The sequence below is a fragment of the Carassius gibelio genome, chromosome B10, assembly GCF_023724105.1.
Source record: "Carassius gibelio isolate Cgi1373 ecotype wild population from Czech Republic chromosome B10, carGib1.2-hapl.c, whole genome shotgun sequence".
NCBI lineage: Eukaryota > Metazoa > Chordata > Actinopteri > Cypriniformes > Cyprinidae > Carassius > Carassius gibelio.
This window is the reverse complement of record NC_068405.1, coordinates 6,817,164-6,839,447: the sequence shown is the minus strand read 5'-3', so window position 1 is coordinate 6,839,447 and position 22,284 is coordinate 6,817,164. Positions and strand designations below refer to the sequence as shown.

The following is a 22,284-nucleotide window of genomic DNA, read 5'->3' as shown; positions in this document are numbered from 1 at the left end:
TACTTACCAATACCTTAAAAGATGCAATACGATTATGATTTTATTAGATTGAGGGGCCTTCAATATATTGACATTACAATATTATATGCCTTTTTTTGTTATGCTTGTAGTTTCAGTGTCAAAAATATAGAAGCCTGCTTCCACCACAGAATAAAACAATAATAAAGATCAATTGGACTTTTTTTCTTCAAAATTCTGACAAAATGTACAAACTGCAAGAAATAAACTTAAAAAGTCGTTTTCACAATTCAGAGGAAATTCACTCCACACGGTATGAACTAAAAGATACAAAAGCAATTTTGACCGAATAAAACAATATTATAGGTCACAATAAACCATCTACTGAAAAAAATAATAATGATAATCTAAGCTTTACGCATTTTTTTTTTTTTTACAGTGTTTCGATATTTCTTAATGCGAATGAATGTTGTCATTATTATTTTGTGGCCTGCAGATCTAACCGCTCTATTTGGCTTGGCATTCCTTCACACCAGGACTCAGTCCAAGCTCAGAAAGAGACACACAGAGAGTGAAAGCCAGCAAAACGGCCAGCGTTTGACAGGAACCCAGCTGTTTAAAGCCAGCGACGCTCACTTTAATGACAAATGCAAAGCGGAGGCAAAACCTCTAAGGCCTAATTTTGTGACATTGTCCCTCTCCTAATTGAGAAAATTTCTCTTGTTCTGACTCGTTCTCGGCGTGCCAGCTTCCTCGCACTCTCAGCAAAAACAAGCAGGCCTAATTTCATTCGGGTTTGTCTTAGGACAACCCTTTTAGATGTTTAATTCAATCCCAATTTTGTGTAATCAGGCAAAAAGGCTTCCCCCGAGGTAGGGAGACGCTACGAGGACCCGCCGCTGACAATTTGAAAATGTAATTGGTCCACGTATCTCTCTCTTTCTCCACCCCGTGGTTCCACCACAGGCATTATTAACTAATATCACTTTTGAATGTTTTTCATCTATTTTATCACTCGGCTTTTCAATTGGTAGCTCCGCACACATCTCCAGACTCGTCATGGATGCGCGCGGGAGAAAACGTGAACATCATCCCGCGTTCACCTCAAGGCAGCTGCGTTGCTATTGTAATATTCATATTTCTCTGGATTTACAGCCGCTGGATATTGAGTACAAAATCCATTATCATTTGTATATTTTAATTATGCAAATGAGGCTGCTCAGCTGGCTGGCTGATCCTGCAGGGAAGCCTAACTTCATTTCGGGTGATTACAATTTATCCAGTCGAGTCACTTTAATTGTAACAAGCTAATTACCTTGTTTCATTTAGTTTTAACAATGCCAAAAGAAAAGCGTACGGTGATAGCACCCTCTCTCACCGGGGGCCCTGACAAATCAGGCCCAATAACAAAAGCCAAAGAGAGAATGAAACTGGGAAAAGATGAGTGACATCGAAACCATTTCTTCTTTACAGATGCATCCTGATCATAATACACACTCACTACTTCAGCGGGGGCTGGTTGTCACATTTTACACCAGAATATTTATATATTTTTACATAATCACAATCATATCTGCTCAACAGATGGACAGAAACAGTGACACTCATGTCAGTCATTCTTACAATTACCTTGGTGGCTTTATTGATCAAGGGCATACTGCAATCTGTGTCTATTGTGTTTAATACCCTAAATGGATCCATTTTTACAGCTCTTATGTTATAGACAACTCAAACAGAGCCTGATTTAACAGCAACACATCACTGTTGATATATAATCTTTAGAATACAGAAACATACAGCCTTTATTATATGGCTTTGATTGCAATATGCCTCTATTATTAAGACTTGAACTGACTGCTGTATGAGTCTCAGTGCGTCGCTGTCCTTGGTGCTGAAGAAAACCAAACACTCACAAACCTCACAAAGCTGGCCGTAATCCACAACTTAATAATAAAAGAAGAAAAATCCTTATTTTTAATTGCGATGACCACGATTAGATTGAAAATCTGTTTCATTTAGATACATATTAATGCATCCAGTGAGTGTAGAGTTAATGTGAACGGCATATTTCTATCGGTGTCCTTTAAAGAGCCACAAGGACACTCATGAGAGAAAAACGTATTTACCTCAGAACTTTTAAACTGTGCTTTTAAAAGTAATTCTGCTGGATGTTAAAACAGATTGTCGTGCTGAAAACCAAAGCGCTTTAACCTATTAAGAAGTCTGACCTCGTCGTTTCCTATCAGAGTGAAAGCATTTTTATTAACAGTTTACAGAAACATCTTTATGATTACAACTTTCTGACCAATCAGAGCGCGTGGCATCAGATTACCACGGCAACATCTGGAGGGCCACTAATGTGCTGCATATGTTTTTCACCGTTAATGTGTAAACATGTTTTTTTTTTCTTTCTCCAGCAGACTTTCACTTAAGAATGATAGACTGAGCTTTTCCACTCTTTAGCAAGAGTTCGGTAATCCGTATGGATAAATCGCCGGGGTCAGACGCTAACCAGAGCACTAGTGATGACATTAAAATGCCCAGGAGCACTTAAAGAATAAAGCAGCTGTTAATTCAGCAGTTTCTCATCAAGTGTACACAGCAACAAGCACAGAGATGTTCAAAACAATAACATATTTACATGAAGGCCAAAGGAAAAAAAAAAAGTGTCTATATAGAGGCACAATAAATTAAATGTATTTATGTGTTATGTGTGCATTGTGCATTAAATTAATTTAAATTTCATTTGGTCTAACACATGAAATGAAATGAAATAAAATGAAATGAATTATAATAAGTAAATGTGTTTATATGTAGGCACAATATATATAAATGTGTTCATATTGCCACATTTCATTTGCCCAACTTATCTTAAAATGAAATGAAATTAAATTAAATTTACAAACAAACATAAATAAATTAGTTTATATGTAGGCACAATTTATATTTGGCTACAAAAGTATTATCTATTATTTAAGCAAATATGTTTAATCGAAAGACGTGAAGCATAAATTTATTCAGGTGTGTCCATTTTTGATTGATATAATGCTCTAGTCTAAACTATTGATTAATATAATTATACTGCATAAACGCTCATTAAACATTACATTTTAAAATTCCTTCACGTATCACTCCTTATGTGTGTGCAAAATTGGTGAATTCTCTTCAAAGTATTTCCATAAATTACCTAATGAGTTTTTATATTTTAACATATTGTAAAATGTAATTTATTTATAGCAAAGTTGAATGATTGATCAGAAATCATTGAAATATGAAGCTGATTTGCTGCTCAAGAAACATTTCTGATTATTATCAATGTTGAAAACAAACCGTGATGCATTTTTTCTTTAACTGTCTTTTTACTGTCATTTTAAATCAATATAATGTGTCCTTGATTAATAAAAGTATATATATATATATATATATATAATAGATTATTCATCAAGGACACATTATATTAAATCAATTTTCAGTCAATTTTGAGGTCAGTAAGTTTTATCTATCTATCTATCTATCTATCTATAGATATATAAACTTACTGACCTCAAAATTTTGAATGGTAGTATATATTTTACTCACTGTATTTCATTTCAAACTGTTACATTTTATTTATATTTGCTGTGCTCACTGCTAAACTGTAATATTATTCATCTTTGGCAGTTAATTTATGAAACATCAAATACCAAGCATGTTCTGTGTGATGTGCACATGTAAACACAGTTTGTACATCATCATTAAACACACAACAGATTTATTTAGAGATAGATTTCTGATACACACGTAATCTCCTTAATAGCAAGAAAACATGAAAAACAATTCATTACATCAACTTGTTTGTGTGAGCATCAAAAACAACAGACAATGTATTTGTGAGTGTCGTGTGTTTAATCCCGTTGATTACACACGCAGTGTGTGCTGTGGTGAAGGGCATGATGGGTATTATGTGCAGACAGACATATGCTGCTTCAGTCCGTGAAGTGAGCAGTTCAGGACGCTGTATCAAATCACATTAAAGCCAGATTAATTTCATGTGTTTGTTATGCTCTCTGTTTACAGCTAATGACAGTGTTTATTTAAAAAAACAAAACAAAGAGATGCTCTGATGTTTGTTCTGTTAATAATTAGATGTGCTAATGACTGTTTCATTAAAAAACACTGTCTGTCTGTCTGTCTGTGTTATTTTGTAGGTCAGTATTTCTGCTTGTATCAAAACAATTGGATAAGTGCATCACCATGACTGTGAATGCTTTTCTCTCTTCTTCTTTTTTTTTAAGCAGTCATTGACTTTCCAGATATGATGGATGAGAACCAGTGAGAGGGCAGTTATTAATAAAGTGAAAAACAACCTGTTTTCTCTCTTCCCAGTATCTGATTTGTTATTGTCAGTGAACAATGAGCTGTGATCTAATCTGTGCTCTCCCATATTTGCCACTATATGTTTCCCTGGATTAAAACCGGATCGGAGGATTACACAATTAATACGACTTGAGAGAGCAGAGGCATTCTGACGCAAGCCATTTTTCCTGGATGGATTCTGCCCATCAACGCTGCACACATCAGATAAAAATACAGTAAAACTGTTTAACATTTTTACACATTATTACAATTCGAAATAGCTGTTTTCTATGTGAGTATATAATAAACTGTAATTTATTCCTTTGATGCAATGCTGAATTTCCAGTAGCATTACGCCAGTCTTCAGTGTCACATGATCCGATGGTGATTAAGCAACAGATTAAACCTCCTCATAAATAATGAAGGGCCGTGATTTCAACACGCTTCCTGTTCACTTCCACTAATAGCCGCATTAAAAGCTCTTTACAAGTCAGTGTTGAGAGGAAGAGAAAAAAGAGCACTCAACGAGTCGGAGAGAGACGGCCGGCCGAGAGTGATGCCAGCTGATCAATGAGTCAATGAGGTCCTTAAAGGAAGCCTGTCCTAAACTGCTGGAAAGAGCTAATGATGAAGGCAATAAAAGGCCTGGCTCTCAACCGGCATAGTAATTAAGGAAGTGGAGGTTAGGGGTTTTTGCTTAACTGATTCACCCTGTGATATACTTTTATGACCTTTGCAACTTCTCACTGTTCAGGAAACATGAGAATAATCCCACATGCAATATATATATATACACAGCAGTGTTAGGTTCTTTGATTTTATTCTGCTTTGAATGTGTCTAAGCAATGTGTAAGGTGCTCTCAGACTAATGTTGCATGGGAAGACTGAAGGACACTGTGACATGAGGTGAGTTGTACCACCACCCATTTATTGAGTATAATTAAAATGATTTTTAAAATTAATACAAAACAAGGCAACGATCGAGACAGACGGACTGTATGCAGTTGCTACAATTATGTTATTTCTAGCCTGAACTGACTTCATCTTAGTATTTAAGGTGATTCAGTTAAAATTGATACTTTTTAATCAAAATCAGTTAATTGCATGCTGCCACACGCACAATATTTAATATCTTGTAGGTAAGTGACTTTTCCCCACTGAATTAAACTGTTTTTCATACATCAGAATTTTTGAAAACACATAAGCATAAAGCTGTATAACATCTACAACATTAGCATCTGTGCCATTTATATAGCCATTAACATCGAGACTATTAGATCTGAATGTCTATGTAATTACATTTATAATCAGTGTTGTTGATTTCAAGCATGCATTAAATATAAAAGTCTTATCGTTTAAACTTAAGCCATGCTTAAGATGTGGCAGCAATCAACACAGCATCAGCATCTATAATATTATTGGATATTATTTAGCATTAATGAATCATTCTGACCAGCTTGCAAGAATGTTATCACAGCAATATCATAGATCAATATCACAGCCAATTCTGGTCCCTAAAGAACCTTATAATGATCAGTTCTTAAAAATAATGATATTAATAATAATTCTTAGTGTAAATAACATTTAAATAATCTAAATGACCCCTTTTTCACACTAAAAACCTTTTGTGCAATGCAGTTTGTGCGAAGAGCCATAGATGCCAAGAAAGAACCTCCCAAACATGTAAACCGCACATTCTGACTTTATACAGTGCAGTTATACCCATTAAATGAGGTATATACAGTAGGTTAAATACAGTGGCTCTTTTTTGTCTTATTTCCATTAAACAGCTTGACTGTGGCGTGTGTTGAAGAACTGAGTTGAATTGAAGTATGGAGTTAATTCATTTAATAGTGGGATGGATACAGGAAACTGACACTAATTAATAACCCAGTAAAGGAAGCTGTTTAATTATCATTCACATGTTTCTGTTTTTCTTCAAATTATGTTGCTTTTAGACATTAAGTTTTAAACTGTAAATTAGAATAATTGTGCTGCATTTGGTCCTTTCTGTCTCAAAAATTCACAAGTTGCATTTGAGGTTTTTGCACGATTTTTTATTTTTATTGTATTTTTTATTTAATGACAAAATGCAGTGTGACAACTTACCCCATATAGGGTTCGTCTCTATATAAGATTGGACTTTCAAACATAAACTTACCCTCAGAAAGTGTGAAAACTAGCGGTCTACAAATATGTATGATGACAAACACACGTTCAAATACATTTACATAAAGATGCACTGTAGCTCATTCCTAAGAGCGTGCACAAATAATTCATGTCTTTCTATTTTCTATCAAATATTATCCATAACAAAGGAATGGAGTTTTCAGATCTCATTGACCATGGCAAAACTTTTCAGATTATCTTTACCCATAGTTTCCTTCACAACTTTCAGACGGGAAAGATCAATGATATTCCATTCTGATCGTGTAAAAAGCCCCACCTCTCTGAGATTGTTTGGGATGTGAAGTTCAGTGACAGCACCGGCTGTAATGAGCGCATTTCTCGAGCTCGTCTCCAGAGCGCGCGAGCAGTGCGCGGCAGATGCCTTTCTATTAGCTCTCGTGCCTCCGAGTGATTCAGTAGAGCTCGACAGCATCAGTTGAGTGTCAGTCGCAGAGCTGCGTCGCTGAAGCTTGAACTTGGAATATCTGACAAAAGAGCGGAAGCGCGAGGCGTCAGCGCAGGACGCCGCTGTCGCGTGGTGCGTGCAGGTAAGAGAAGAGCCTCGGCGTCTGAATGCGCTTCTAAAGTTTTCAAACTGCGTCAAGTCTAAAATAATGCCTTTAATGACCGGGTAGCCGTGTCGTGGCTTTCAAATAAGCATACATTTCTTATTTGTCCATTATATGATAAAAAGAAGAAAATAAAAAATAGCTACGATATCGACATCAGTTGTGAATTATGATCGAAGCAGTAGCCTATTTTATGTGTATTCTGTTTTCTGTTATTCATGATTGAAAAAAATGTGTTAAATATCTGTCAAATTAATCTCTAGAATAGTTTTTAAAAATAATACAACAGCATACGATTTGGTTCAAACGTGTTTGTCTGAAAGGTCAAGAATGTTAATAGTTTTGTAACGAATTCCATTAAAAAAATGTTTTAGTCAAAACGTCCATAACTTGTCGTAATAAAGTCTGCCGTTTCTACTCGGATTTATGAACTTTTAGTTTTCAGATCAATCTCCGTCATAATAATTCAATAGGATATAAACTGTGATTTTACTTAAACGGCAATTGATTATTAATGTTCACATTTGTAGTAGACAATTAACGGAAAACAAATATCTATTTCAGGATGTTCAACTATTAACATTAATATAAGCAGTTTAATATAAACGCAGTTGTCTTGTTTTCACGTGCATTTATTTGTCGGACCATTTTTTTAAAACGAAAATGTCTGTAATTACAGGTTATATTCTTGTTTTTTTTTTTAGGCCCTCATATTTTACATCCTCTGGCATTCAATGTATGGGAGGAGCTTAAGACAGAAAAAAAAAATAACTTTTATAAAGTGGTTCATTATTTTAATCTCACGTGCTGTTGATTTCAACCAGAAATAGTCTTACACACTATCGTATTTATTCATTTTTTCGTCAAGAAGGTATCTGGCGTTACAAAAGATTATTTTTAATTTCATGAACACGGATGAAGCCATCAATCAAGCTCCCGTGAGGCGTGAAGGACACTAAAAATCTGTAATTTATGACCGTTCAAGGCTAAAATATGTTTGTGACCGTTTCAGGGATTGACTGAGGCTGCAGAAGGTGATCTGAAAACAGCCAGAAAACCCGATTCTCCTGAGCTTTGGAAAAGGTACGTGCACCAACACACAAAATATCTCAGATATTCAAACAAAATCACTGTTTAATTATAAAGACATCCATTTTATTTATTTGGTATTGTTCAAATCTAATTTGAGGAGTGTTTAAATGAATCAGAACACTTATTTGCCTCCATTAATTCCATTGTGAATTCATCTCATTTCACATAAACAGAATTGTTATGTGATTCCACTTCTGCTGATTGTTGCAACTTCAAAATTATACATATTTCACAATTCCATAAGGTCTATGGGTGGCTCCACACTGTATCGACTTCTCGCCCTGTTTACCTGTCTGATGCTGTCTCCTGTATCACTGTTCAATCAGAAGATGCATGGAGTCTCATTACCTTACAGTAATAACATATACAGTGTCCATTATAAACTACTGGAAGCCAGCATATTGAACTATATGCAGGTAACAATTTCATGCATGCCATGCAATCAAGACTAAACAATCGAGGGCAAAACATCTATGAATGATGAGATTGTCTTTAAATGATACTGCTTGATAAGTCTTCACAGACCAAGCGGCGTTTAGTCTTGTGATTTTCTGATCGACCTCCAGCATTAAATAAGGATTATAATGTAGGACAGTGTGCTCAGGCCTGTTTAGACCGCAGTGTACTGTGGGACTTTCTGTTCGTGACAATTATAGGTCAGAGAGGAGTCTTTAAAGAGAGCAGGATTCAATGAAGTACACCTCCTTTGGAAAGTGTTTGATTTGTTATAAGACACAACAGTTTGCCTGAGGTACATTTGGCTAGATGATGGATTTGGTGTGTAATGTCCTATTCTTGTAGCTATTAGGTTCCCCCTCTTTTTGCTTCTGTATTGACCCCGATAGGTCACATAAGTCATTTTTTAAACGCATGATTAATTTCACAGTAGGTTTAACATCCATATAGATGAAATTCAGTGTATCACATATGATTTAAGGCTTACAGCATGAATAGTTGTCATCATCAGCTAATAAACACAAACATTTTCTATGCAGTTTTTCACTTTATCAACACATATATATCATATATGATATCAATTCAAATGCGAATATATACATGGAAATACCAACCAAAGTTGTATGGCATTTTAATATTACATTTATTTAAACATATTTGAGGTAATGTTTATTAAAAATGAAAATCTTAATGAATGTTAGCAATTAATTTAAAGTGTATCTATCATATCATATTTTTTTGTTCATATTCCTGTAATGGGATGAGGGGTCGTATGAGGTGCTCTTTGGCTATTGGGAGACAAAAGCCAGCCGGATGGGATCTAAATGAGGTTTAGGGGGCTGCAGATGGGACCCTCTCTTTCCTGTCAATTTGACTTGGCTTTTCAAAACACTCGACCTTTTGTACTAATTCTATTATCACGGCAAAACGCAAACGTCAAAATTAAGCCCAATATTCCTATTATAATTACGTGCAATGCCATCAGCATCTTTATATTAACTCGTAACGCCGACATTTAATATAAAAATCCTAAAGAGCCTTTGTAGCGAAGATTTTTTTTTCTTGTGCAAGAAATAAAATAAATAGTATATATAAAAATGGCATTCTTCATTTGAATTGTTCATAGTCGGATCAATAGTGCACCTGCTATTATAGGAATGTTATTGATGAGACGGTTTGTCGGACGACATGTCATAGGCGTCAAGCGATTAGTTTTATTCTCAATCGTGCTCGACGCACAGCCCTCATAATGATGAAAAAATGACACGCCGACATTCGTCCCCTTTCGCTTGATTTATGAACGCGTGGAAATTGGCTCAGTATGGCATGACAGTTTGGACAGTTTCAGTGTGTGACGAATGCAGATGCTGATAACGAAATTATAAAGCATTAGGCCTAATAACAACTACCTGGCTGCTCTTCACACTTAAAAAGCATTGGGCTATTTTAGCTGCTTTAAAAACACTTTGATCATGCTTAAAGCTGAGGAATCAAACTGTAAACGTCATACTTAAAAAAAACGACAAATATATTATGGTTTTATTTATTAACCATTTTACATCATCCAGTAGCTAGGCTATAATATATTAGGCTTACAATTAGTTTCAGGCTTTAATATAAAACCTAAAAACGTGCATTTACGTTATTAATGTTGTGAATTCTTTTTTTTTTTCTTTTTTTTTGGTCTGGGCTACATATTTTCGGCGCGTTATGTTCCAACATACTTCATTTATGAAAGAATTGCTCTTCTTCTCCATGCTGTTATAGCGACTGCACCCGGCTGGATCTCGGGAGCTTCTTCCTCTAGTTCAGATGTGAACCCCAGGCGCGTTTGAGTGGCAGTCAGTGAAGCGTCATTGGCTCTTCAGAGGGGCAGAGCCACGCCAATCACTCACAGCGCGCTCCGGCAATAAGAGCCAGTGTGTGAGGCGCGCGCTTATTCGCGCTCTCTCTACTGTCACCACTGACGCTGGACTCGATAAAGGAGCCTGTTGTGATATTGGCCATTTATCGTGCTTGTAGGCCTATTTATAAAGTTCGCGCTCTTGTTGACCGGTCGAAGGCACATTTCCAGTTTTGTATGCGGAATAGGCTGAGACATGATTTGAATTCTGTAGCGTTTGGACATCTCCGGCAGCGCGCGGAGGTAGGAAAAATACAAACTTTTTTATCGTCTTCCAGTTCGTCTAAAAATTATGTGTTTTTGTTAAATTATGGCTTTTAAGAGACATTTGTTCTCGTAGTAAAAAAGTAAAATTGTGGATACAAATACTACATTATTTTATGGTAGGCTACATTATTATTATTTTTATTATTACTGTTATTATTTTGGCTAACGTTGCGCTATTATATGAGGCATTACCTAAACCCAAAATGCGGCGTTCTATATTCTTTGTAAAAAAAATAAAAAAATAAGTCTGAACAGAACGGTGATGCCGACAGAATTTCTACAGAAAAATCTGCTTGAACTCTAGAAATTTCGCTACATCGTTATTTCCCCACATAAAGTTATATATAAAATAATAATAATATTAATAAATAATAATAATTACGCAGCATTAAAAGCACTACACGCTTTTTCTTTTTGTATTTTCACACAGAGACAAGTAGCGTTCGTGCTTCAGAGTCTTTAAGGAATAAAATGAATCATTTCATGTTGCTGGCACAATTATTTAATTCTTCATTTTTTAATTTTATAATTTTCTTTTAAAATATATATGCTTTTTATTTAATTTGCGACCATATTGAATAGCATCTTTATATTCTCTTGCTCTTTAAATGGGTTTTTATTTCGTCCTTTTTTTCTCGTTCTGTGAGTTTTTATGTCACCCGTATCATATGCTGATCTACAAACAACGTATCCGACAAGTTAAAAAAGCTGTAGATTAATTGTGCAAGTTGTTTAATTTTCTTTCTTCTTCTTCTTCTTTTTTTTTCTTTTGGTACAGCGAAATAAAAAATCTGGTTTCTATGTAATAATTATGCCACATCTGGTAATAACTACGCATTATCAGAGTAATATTCTTTATGAATGAATTAATGCATCTTTTTTTCTTTGATTCCTTTATTTTCATTGCTAAATGAACCTTTTAAATATGTTTACAGACGAACACCTCCACTCATTGGTCTCTGAAGAATGGAAAAGAGTCTTCTGCCTGGACAAAACGACATTGTGATGGCCACCCCACCGGGTTCATTCCAGCAGGAGCCGCTCACGCCTCCAAGATCCTCGCTTAAGCCCAACCAAGTTGGGCAGGTCATCCTCTATGGGGTGCCTATTGTCTCGCTGGTGATTGACAATCAAGAGCGCTTATGCCTGGCTCAGATATCCAACACCCTGTTAAAGAACTACAGCTACAACGAGATCCACAACCGTCGAGTGGCTCTGGGCATCACCTGTGTGCAGTGCACCCCGGTCCAGCTGGAGATCCTCCGGAGGGCGGGAGCCATGCCCATCTCCTCCCGCCGCTGCGGCATGATCACCAAACGAGAGGCAGAGCGACTGTGCAAGTCTTTCCTGGGAGAGAACTCACCACCCAAGCTGCCAGACAACTTTGCATTCGACGTGATGCATGAATGTGCTTGGGGCTGCCGGGGAAGTTTCATCCCGGCGCGCTACAACAGCTCCCGGGCCAAATGCATCAAGTGCTCCTACTGTAATATGTACTTCTCCCCTAACAAATTCATCTTCCACTCGCACCGCACACCCGAGGCCAAGTACACACAGCCAGACGCCGCCAACTTCAACTCCTGGCGTCGGCACCTTAAACTGTCAGACAAAACGGCAGCGGAGGACCTGTTGTTTGCCTGGGAGGACGTAAAAGCCATGTTTAATGGGGGAAGTCGCAAGAGGGCATTTCCTTCCTCTAACATGGGCTCCGTCAAGGCTGTGAACTCGGTGCTGCCCCACATGATTTCTCCAGAACTGGCTCAGAAGAGAGGCCGGTACGAGGACGACGATGAGTTGGACGCCAACAGCCTCTCGCCCCGAAAGGCCCCGCGCAGTTACCCGGTCATCCCGGTACCGAGCAAAGGTTTCGGGATGTTGCAGAAGTTCCCAACAACGTCGCTATTCCCAAGCCCGTACACCTTCCCAGCCTTCGGCTTGTGCCCGCAGAAGAAGGACGACAGCGAGGCGACCAACGGACAGAAAAACAGCGGCCTCTCAGGGCTCCTTTGGCCCGGCCGCAAGGACGCTTTTTATCCTCCCTTTTGCATGTTTTGGCCCCCGAGGGCAACTGGGGGTATCCCAGTGCCCACTTACCTCCAACCCCAACCCAATGCCCTTTCCTCGCTCACAGAGAGCCCGTCCCTCAGACAAGCCTTTTTGGATCTGTCTGAACAAGGTGATGCCGGTTCGGGTTTGGAAACGAACCCTAGATCCGGGCTGTTTGAGAGCGACTGTCCACCAGTGACCTCTGACCTCCGACCCACCCCGGAGGGATGGCTAAAACTCCTAGACACTCCCTCGCTACAAGCCCGCAAGGCAAGTTACCACTCCGCCTTCCGGCCAGTGGTCAAAGACACAGAAAGCATTGCCAAGCTCCACAGCAGCCTGGAGGACTTCGGTCCGGAGCGACACCTTTCTCCTGGCACCAGCTGCAGCTACGACAGCGGAGAGAGCGATGAGGAGCAGGAAGTGGACGTGGAGACCAAACAGGACGAGGAGCAGGAGGACTTCGGCAGCCGACCGGCGCAGACGCCCCTGCACATGCACGGACTTCCCGACAACAGTGCGGGGGAACCACAGCAGGCCAAAGAACCGCCCTCCTTCCCGAGCGCTCCCGCCGAGACCTCAGCAGAGGACAAACCCGGCCTCGCTGTCAGTCCGCCCACCATCCTCAAAGTCCCCAGCCCCGTTCACGGCTCGCTGGAGGAAAGCAGCGCGTACAGAAATGTAAATATTCCCTCCAGGCACTTTAACTAATTATTTAAATGCGGGCCATCGGCTGGCAGGGGCCATATGCATAACAAGATTGATAGCCTGTGTTCCCTGCAGAAATGAAATATTCAGAGCTCTTTGATCCCTTCTAATAAGCCCAGTCGTGTTTTGTTTAATGGCGACATTATGTTTGCTCCCCTTTGTCACTTCTGCCTATTAGCCCTTTTAATCTTTAACCCTGTGACGCTGAGAGACACAGGGATCGAAGCGGGAATTCTTTAGCAATTAGCCTCACACACGTTGATTTATCCAGAGGAATAGCACGACAAAGCCAAACAAGCATCAGGATCATATATATAAAACATAACAGCGATGTCGTGCTCAAGGCTAATCAATTCTGTGCTTTTGGCCGACTGATATATTTCCTTGCTCTATGTTCAACCTCTGGCCTGGTGTTATGAATCAGTCCTAATCAGACATCTCTGGTGTTTTATGCTCACAGGCTCACAAGAGCAGAGACGATGGGCTGCCAGCATATGCAAGCAAAAACAAAAGCACCATCTCAGGTGAGAAATCAATGTTGTTGCAATATAAAGAATGTGGAAATTGCAATGTGATTTTTCCATGCATTACGTAAGACAACACAATTTTACACCTTTACCTTAACATACAATTCATTTCGTTTTTTCGTACAGATGACAACAAAGAGCAGAGCAGCTTTTTCGTCCCAGAGACAGAAACATCAGCGCCTGAATACTGGCGTGAGAATCCAAGTAAGAACACATGCCACTTTATCTCTGCTTTACATCCGCCACTTACAGCAAGAGGGCCTCCAAAATCATTTGCGCAGCACAGCCAGCCCATCCCTGCAAGGATATTAGGATTAATCTAAATATAAAAGATAGGGGATGGAATATACTCTCGCCTCACTCTTAAAATGGAGCAGCTCTCTCCAGAATGTCATTGGGAAAATGTGTTCTGTAGGGAGCCATAACAGTTCAGCAAGACAATCAGCTCAACGCCAGGAAGGTGACAATCACCATTTGAACAATATCAGACGGAAATAATTGCCTTTTGCTTGGAAAAATCTTCCATTAGAAAGATCATAGCTTATTGCCTTTTATCTGTCAGAAAGACATTAAAAGTGTTTTATGACATCTATAGCAACATTTATATCATCTAGCCGATAATGATCTCCTCATATAACGTACAATATACTTTGAAAAAAATTACATGAAACAAATTAAATGAAACCACCTTTGCCTGATTGCTAAACGTCTCCGAGGGGCTGCTGGGAAACGTGATTAGAACTTCTGATTTTCCCGAAGAGTCTAACGGCAGTGTCTTAAAGATAGTTCTGTTTCTTGGGAGGGAGGGAGAAAATAATCTAATTTTCCATTTATATAATGCAAACTGCCTTGGCTTTGACTATTCACGGTTAATTGACTGTCAAACGAGGTTGTTATCCTCAGGCACTGTCTGCAAATTTGCTTGTCAAATGAGACAGAGAGAGGAGGAGAGCGAGAACAAGACCGCTTTTCCAAATGAGGAACGCCTTGTTCGGCTTAAAGAGGCAAGACGGGGAATGAGAGAGAGAGAGAGAGAGAGAGAGAGAGAGAGAGAGAGAGAGAGAGAGAGAGAGAGAGAGAGAGAGAGAGAGAGATTATACCAGCGTGTTGGATCACTTCATCTGAGCCATTTGCGACACAAAAACACAGACGTCGTCGTCGGACCGACTCCCAAGGATACAAACAAAACTGTTTCGAACAATTTCCTGATTCAATAGCGCAGTGACATTAACGAAATCAGCTGTTTTCACACTGGCAGGATATCGGCATTTTGCAAGGGCTGTTTATTCGAAGGCACTAATCAGATATTTTGTTGAGCGAGTTATATTATTTTCAAAGTATTATTCAGCCATACCATAATCATGATATATGAAAACCATTTTCTCACCCCAGCAAAATAGCACTTTATTTTCTATTTCACTTCGCAAGTCAGATACGTGTGTCTGAAGTATCCTGGTGTCAGAGTGACGTCTGCTGGTGGCTGGTAGAACTGCATGACGTGTGTCACTCTCTCATATCAACTCTATAGAAACTGACATGAATGGATGCTTGCAAAGTGTTAGAAATCTCTATGGTTTTTTAATCTTCTTTTTTTTCTTCTCTCTGCTCAGCAGACCAAAGTCAAGACACAAACTCTCCCGTATCGCTCAAGAAGGATGTTGAGAACATGGAAAAAGGTGAGATAACGAGCAAAGCCTTTATTAAAGAATACGTTTGGGGTCGGTACGATTTTTATGGGAAAGAAATTATTACTTTTATTCAGCAGGGGCAAAAGTGAGAGTAAATGCATTTATAAAGTAATAAACGAATTGATTTGAAATAAATGCTGTTCTTTTGAACTTTCTATTCATCAGAGCTGATGTCTTCAGCATTGATAACAATCACAGCAATATTACAGTGATTTCTGAAGACTGGAGTAATGATGCTGAAAATTCAGCTTTGATCCCAGCAATAAATTGTATTTTACAAAATATTAAAAAAGGAAATGGTATTATCAATAGTAAAAATATTTCACAATTTTACTGTATTAATAAATAAATAACTGCAGCCTTGGTAAAAGCACTTCTTTTAAAAAACTTTACAAACTCCTACTGACCCCAGACTTTGAAAAATATTTCAAACACATTATTGTGACTGCTCTGGATGTAATAGCTGATATTTCAGCGCAGCTCAGCGTCTGATCTCGATTTATGGTGTATTCTGTCCTTCAGAGGAACTCCAGAAAGTTCTCCTTGAACAGATAGATTTACGGAGGAGACTGGAGCAGGAGTTTCACGCTCTGAAAGGCAGCTCTTCATTTCCAGTTTTCCGTAAGTGTCCTGACTTTCACTTCACGAGTTTTACAGTATCATCATGATCAGACCTGCTTTATCTGATCAATAAGTCAGTTTAACTCCATAATGAGCCATTTAAAGAGTAAGCCTTTTTCAAAAGCACTTGTAGGCCACTACATAACTGTAAAAGGGTTTATATATGAACTCAGGTGACCATAAGATGTCTTTGTTTTTAATATAGCATATTTGGCTATCCTACAGATAACTTTCAGGACCAAATGAAGAGAGAACTGGCTTACAGGGAAGAAATGGTGCAGCAGTTACAGATGGTAAGGAGTTTTCATCATTTCCCATCTGATTGATTTACTCGTGAATCGTACAAATATCCCTCTTATATTAGTAATCTGCTGTAGCAGGCTCGATCTATGTTAAAGTGGAAATGTAAGATAACCAGCAGACTAGCAGCAGGAACTGGTGTCTCGTAATCTTTTGTTGTCTAGAGCTGGTTCAACATTGCACAGCGCTGCGGCATCAATCACTGGGGCATCTGTGTTTTAACACATGGATGATGCTGGCAGACTGCCACTGTGTGTTCTCTCAGTTCAACACCATCCGTCAAGCCAGGGGAGAGCAGATATGAGAGATTACAGCAAGACCGATTGAAAGCTGAACTTCTGTAATGCACAAAACTATAGAGATGAATTATTCATAATGAAGTTTGCAAGATGCAAGCTTCCTATTGGTGACGTATCACCACACATTTAAGCGATAAGCTACAAGAAGACCCTGTGAGTTGCAAATAATTATTTGACATATACAAATATTTCACTATTTTACGTTTTTACTGTAATTTCAGTCCAATAAATTGTGGGAAGAGACAAAAAAAAAAAAAAAAAAAAGAAACAAAATAAAATAAAAATGACTTAGTAACTGTAATGTAAATTTATTAGAATGTAGAAAGTAGTGCGTTATAAAAATATTAAGGACACAGTGTTTTATTAAACATTATTTTATTAAGAAAATTTTGCGTCATCCCTTCTCTAGATGAGATATGTGTCCCTGGAGCACAAAACCAGTCTGAAGTAGCACTGGTATATTTGTAGCAACAGCCAAAAAAACATTTTATGGGTCAAAATGATCTATTTTCCTTTTATGCCAAAAATCATTAGGATATTAAGAAAAGTTATGTTCCATGAAGATATTTTGTAAATTCCCTAAAATTAATTTTGGATTATTAATATGCATTGGACAAAATTCATTTGGACAAATTTAAAGGTGATTTTATCAATATTTTGATTTTTTGTGCACCCTCAGATTCCGGATTTTCAAATAGTTGTGTCTCAGCCAAATATTGTCCGATCCTAATAAACTATATATCAATGGAAATATTATTTATTCAGCTTTCAGATTATGTAATTTTAGCGTAAGTTACAATAATAGTTAAAATATAATTCCAATGAATTTTGAAAAATTGACACTTAAGACTTAAGGTTTTGTGGTACAGGGTCACAAATTCCCTAAATGTTGGATGGGAGAAATGTTGTATTTTTGATGGAGAATCCAAGTATTAACTCAATCCATGTATTTTTTTTCAGATTCCCTATGCAAACATCATTAGAAAAGAAAAGGTCGGGACACATCTAAACAAAAGCTAAATGGTAAGTATCAAAGTTATTTCATTAACTGAGAAACAATGTTTCAAGTAAAACACTGCAGATTTAATGTGAGCTTCAACATAGTGTTTATATGACAAACTGCACTGTATTTCGAGAAATCTTAATGACTGTATCAATTGTTGTATGTTTTAGGTAAACCTTTGAAACTAAATCAAGCTGCTCTCCACATCTTTTGACACAAAGAGTTTAAATCATCCCCATCTCTCTGAGGAATCATCAAGCACAACGAAAGCAGCCTCTTGACCGGATCAGAAGTTGAACGCCTCATCGATGTCCAGCTCTCAATCAAACCAAAACTGATAGACAGTACAGTTCAGTGCATCTACCAATGATTTAGAGTTCATTTGACGTATTTCCTGTACAGTAACCCCACTTTGATTATTTATGAACTTATTTAAGTTGATTTATTACCCATGCATTCACTGGTTTATTAATAACAGCACACTGTACAGTGATATTAGCGGTAGGGTGTAAATGTACATAAGGAGGTTGGCTCTGTAGGCTACTGTGGCTGAGGTCTAAGAGCGATCTGAAAGCGTGTGAACTTTTTCATGTTTTGCCTGTTTAAATACAACATTGACATAAACACAAGTTTAAAAATGTTATTATTAACTGTTCCTGCAAATGTATTTAAATATGTTCTTGTAGTTTCTCTACTATTTATGTGGATAATTAAAAGTCTATAATATGAAAACGACTATTTATTTATTTCTTTTTGAAAGTGGCACTTTGATAAACACAAGCATAATACAATTTGGAAGTAAAGAAAGACAATTAGTGCTATTAAATATATTAAACAATATTTGTGTGCATTTTTATGATTTACATTGATTTTAAATGCGTGTTTAATTAAACCTACAAGACCTACATTATATATTAAATATATTACATCTGTAATTTAATTATTAAATATATCATGAAATATATAATTGAGTTACTATAGGCTGTTCGCTTTATTAATTAGTTTTTGCATATTTTATATAAAAAATATTTTAATCGTGTTTAAAACTGTAGTCTTTGGTTTAAATGATATAAAGTACACAAATATCTACAATGTCTCGTAAATACGAATTTATGTCCAAGGAGTACATATAAATTAAACACGTGATTCATTTGGTGGGTACACTACATGGCTAAATTCGAAGCATAATACTATTTCTGCTATTTAATAAATAAACTGGTGTAGTTAGAGTAGTATTTTGCTTAATTTGACTCTTGTCGTTGGAAACCTCTCGCGGCGCGTCTGTGACGTAATTCCGCGCGACGCAAGTTATTTTACGTCAGCAGCACAACAGTGCCAACATGGCGTTCACTCTGTACGCGCTGATTCAAACAGCGATATTATTCACCAATGCCATCGCTGTTCTTCACGAAGAGAGGTTTCTCAGTAAAAGTAAGAACTCAGAATTGTATTTTATTCTGAAGAATGAAGATATGTTTGTTTTGTCGCATAAGTTTTTGTGTGTTATCATTTGGATTGCTAGCCTAGATTTGACGTCTCCTAAATCATGGGCAGGGAAATATTAAAATAGTAACGTTACACGTTAACATAAGCGATTATAACATGGTTTGCTTCTAAAATGACCATGGTGGTTTTTGACATCGCCTATAATGGCTATAATTATAATAAGTAGTTATTAATAGATTTGTTTCGCTGTTGTTTTACCAGTCTATTGTAAATCACTTTAACAGTGTCATGTAACGTTACTGTACTTGTGTCTACATATGAATCATTATATTTGACATAAAAACGAAGTTTTTGAAATTGGTTGAAAAGGGTTGCAGAGATGCTATTTAGAAAAAAAAAAGATAATTTCTGTTTGACATTTTTGATCACTACACAATTTCCATACTTCACATTGGTGTTATTTAATAACGTCATTAACTACTATTAAATTACTGTTTAAAAATCTTAATGATTGCAGTGGGTCTAAACTTCTCATGTCATTAATAATAAAAATAACAAGAAATAAATATACATACAAACAGCTGTGTGAAAGAAATCAGTTGGGAACGATAGTATCATATACGAAATATGTTATTCTTATTATTTATAAATGTAAGAAATGTTGCAGTAAAGAACAATTCATCAAGAAAGACTTTGTCTAGAGAAAGATTTGAGAAATTTGTTCTGTGAAAAACAAAACGAAAAAACAAGTTCATTTAGCAGCCTGGCTGCTAAAATTTTTCAACTATATAATCCTTCAGTCCTTGACGATAAACACACATCCTAATATGCAAGCATATAGTTATTATGATGATGGTTATCATGGCAGAGGGCTCTGTGACTAACAAACACATCATTTTCCAGTCGGCTGGGGAGCAGAGCAGGGTATTGGAGGATTCGGAGATGAACCCGGCATTAAAGCACAACTTCTGAACCTTATCCGCTCTGTCAGGACTGTCATGAGAGGTTTGATCTTTCATAAAGTGTTAATACTGATGTCTACTCATTGTTTTACAAACCAAATATACCTCATATCTGTGGCCTGTAGCACGAAGCTGATTTCAGGTTTTACCCAGGCAACTCCACGTTTAGTTTGAGCATTTTCAGGCTGGAGAAGATGGGATGTTTTCGTCATCATTGTAACTTACGCTACACAGCTAGCCTGCTCCGGAGCAGGTTTTATTCTGGGTTAGAGATCGCAAACCCAAACTGGACCAATCAGCTGTGAGCAAAGTGACATAGCCACTCCCCCTTATCGCTCGCTACCAATTAAAGCAGTTCACAATCAAAGAATTGTGCAACTACTTATTTATAATATATACTTGGCTGAATGTCACTTCACTTTACTTTAATCTCAAACTCTGAGTTGATGGAGAACATTTATATCAAGCTCAGTGACCCCGGTGAACCTGATCTAAACCAGGTTTGCTTTATCAGATTTTGTCAATTCAAGACTTAATCAGCAACTCTGAGTTTGTTCATCTAGTTTCATGCTACAGGCCACTGTAATGGTTTTTAGATTTGCATAGATCTTTATCACGTTCTGGGGTAAAATAGCTCCATATATTGTTCCTGTGTCTTCATGTAATATCAGAAATTGTTGTATATTAACAGATGTTCTCTTCTCCTCCCACAGTACCTCTGATAGCAGTAAATTCAGTGTGTATCGTCTTATTATTACTGTTTGGATGAAGAAGGAACTGATGGATTGCAGTGGATCGGGATCTAATAAGGAACACAGGGACTGTGGCAAAGAAAAAGAGACTGTTTTGTATTTGTGACTTTAAATTTTGCTGTCCAATGTCTGGAAATTGTATCCTGAATGATTTACTGTAAATACTCTGGTAGTTTTATATGAAACAAATACCAGTAAACCTTTTTCTTTTCCAGTTTTGTAACTCGACAGAAGCTCCGGCGTCTGTGCTTGTTGTTTTTGTTTCATCCAAGCTCCAGTAAAGTGTCACTTCCTCATGTGTTTCTCAGAGCAACAATGAAATCAGTTGCACAGGTCTGTCTTATGCTTTGATTCTGGCAATTGAAATATATTTTCTTTCCTAATAAATGTCAAGTTCCTCGAAGCTAATCTTATAGTGTTTCCAATTCAAAGACAGCTTGGAAAGTAACGCTGGGTTTAATATATTTAAAGAAATATGGGTAAAGTCTGATTTTTTTTTTTTAATAAAGATGTGATTAATGTAGCGTTATGACACCAAGCTTTAATATGCAACACGTTTGGCTTGAAAAGTTTGAAAAGTAAGTTTCTACCCTTATGAGGCAGTCATTTCATATTTCAGGTTTTAATAAAGTTGTTTTGTCTTTTCATCTTATAATAGTTGTTGGAGATTGCCACTCAGTCATCATTAGTGCAGTCTTCTGGTTAAATGTTATTTTTGAGGAGGTCAGTTCAGAGTTTGACGTTATGTGTTTGGCTGTGATCAGAAGCATATGGAGTCCATTATCAACACTAGATTACTCCATCACTATTACACTGCCCTTTTATTAACAGTAGCCCAGACCACGGATAAAGCACTGAATTACCACCATATGTTCAGAGCAGCGATTAAAGCATAACCCTTCGATAATCTATGCTTAATGGTTATTACTGAAGATGATGTGTCTTTATACTTCTCCAATCCCAGGATTTATTTCATGGCAGGGAATAATATTTTTGGCAGCAAACTTATGCTCCTCATTACCCCCAAAAATGGAGATCTGAAAGGATGTTAAAGGCATGAATTAATACATATCCTTAAATTTAAATCAATGCATATGCTATAACTTATTCAATTTTTATATTTTGTTCATAATTAAAATACATACAATATATAATTTTTTTTGTGAACTAATCATTATAAATT

At 37.2% G+C, this 22,284-nt stretch overlaps 2 protein-coding genes across 4 annotated transcripts; both read left to right on the top strand.

The window, feature by feature from the left end:
- Positions 1-6,772: 6,772 nt before the first annotated feature.
- On the top strand, positions 6,773-18,673 carry skor2 (SKI family transcriptional corepressor 2). Of its 3 annotated transcripts, none has more exons than XM_052566789.1 (10): positions 6,773-7,010; positions 8,044-8,114; positions 11,685-13,476; positions 13,964-14,027; positions 14,157-14,234; positions 15,644-15,706; positions 16,241-16,339; positions 16,565-16,632; positions 17,899-17,961; positions 18,112-18,673. In XM_052566789.1, exons 3-9 carry the CDS (start codon positions 11,716-11,718, stop codon positions 17,956-17,958), a joined length of 2,193 nt encoding a protein of 730 aa, XP_052422749.1. In that variant the 5' UTR covers positions 6,773-7,010; positions 8,044-8,114; positions 11,685-11,715; the 3' UTR covers positions 17,959-17,961; positions 18,112-18,673. The 3 variants fall into 3 exon arrangements, with proteins under 3 accessions (XP_052422749.1, XP_052422747.1, XP_052422748.1); XM_052566787.1 differs by having other exon boundaries at positions 6,774-7,010; positions 15,641-15,706; XM_052566788.1 differs by lacking the exons at positions 6,773-7,010; positions 8,044-8,114 and adding an exon at positions 10,281-10,725 and having other exon boundaries at positions 15,641-15,706.
- Positions 18,674-19,203: 530 nt separating this feature from the next.
- Positions 19,204-21,504, top strand: ier3ip1 (immediate early response 3 interacting protein 1). Its single transcript, XM_052568087.1, has 3 exons — positions 19,204-19,372; positions 20,291-20,392; positions 21,063-21,504. The coding sequence occupies exons 1-3, from the start codon at positions 19,282-19,284 to the stop codon at positions 21,116-21,118; spliced, it is 249 nt and encodes an 82-aa protein (XP_052424047.1). The 5' UTR covers positions 19,204-19,281; the 3' UTR covers positions 21,119-21,504.
- Positions 21,505-22,284: the final 780 nt, after the last annotated feature.

Coding starts and splice junctions, on each gene's coding strand:
- ier3ip1 (XM_052568087.1), top strand. CDS start 19,282: ATGGCGTTCACTCTGTACGCGCTGATTCAAACAGCGATATTATTCACC. Junction 19,373..20,290: donor AGAGAGGTTTCTCAGTAAAA/GTAAGAACTCAG, acceptor ATCATTTTCCAG/TCGGCTGGGGAGCAGAGCAG. Junction 20,393..21,062: donor TGTCAGGACTGTCATGAGAG/GTTTGATCTTTC, acceptor CTCCTCCCACAG/TACCTCTGATAGCAGTAAAT.
- skor2 (XM_052566787.1), top strand. CDS start 11,716: ATGGAAAAGAGTCTTCTGCCTGGACAAAACGACATTGTGATGGCCACC. Junction 14,235..15,640: donor ATACTGGCGTGAGAATCCAA/GTAAGAACACAT, acceptor CTCTCTGCTCAG/CAGACCAAAGTCAAGACACA. Junction 16,633..17,898: donor TGGTGCAGCAGTTACAGATG/GTAAGGAGTTTT, acceptor ATTTTTTTTCAG/ATTCCCTATGCAAACATCAT.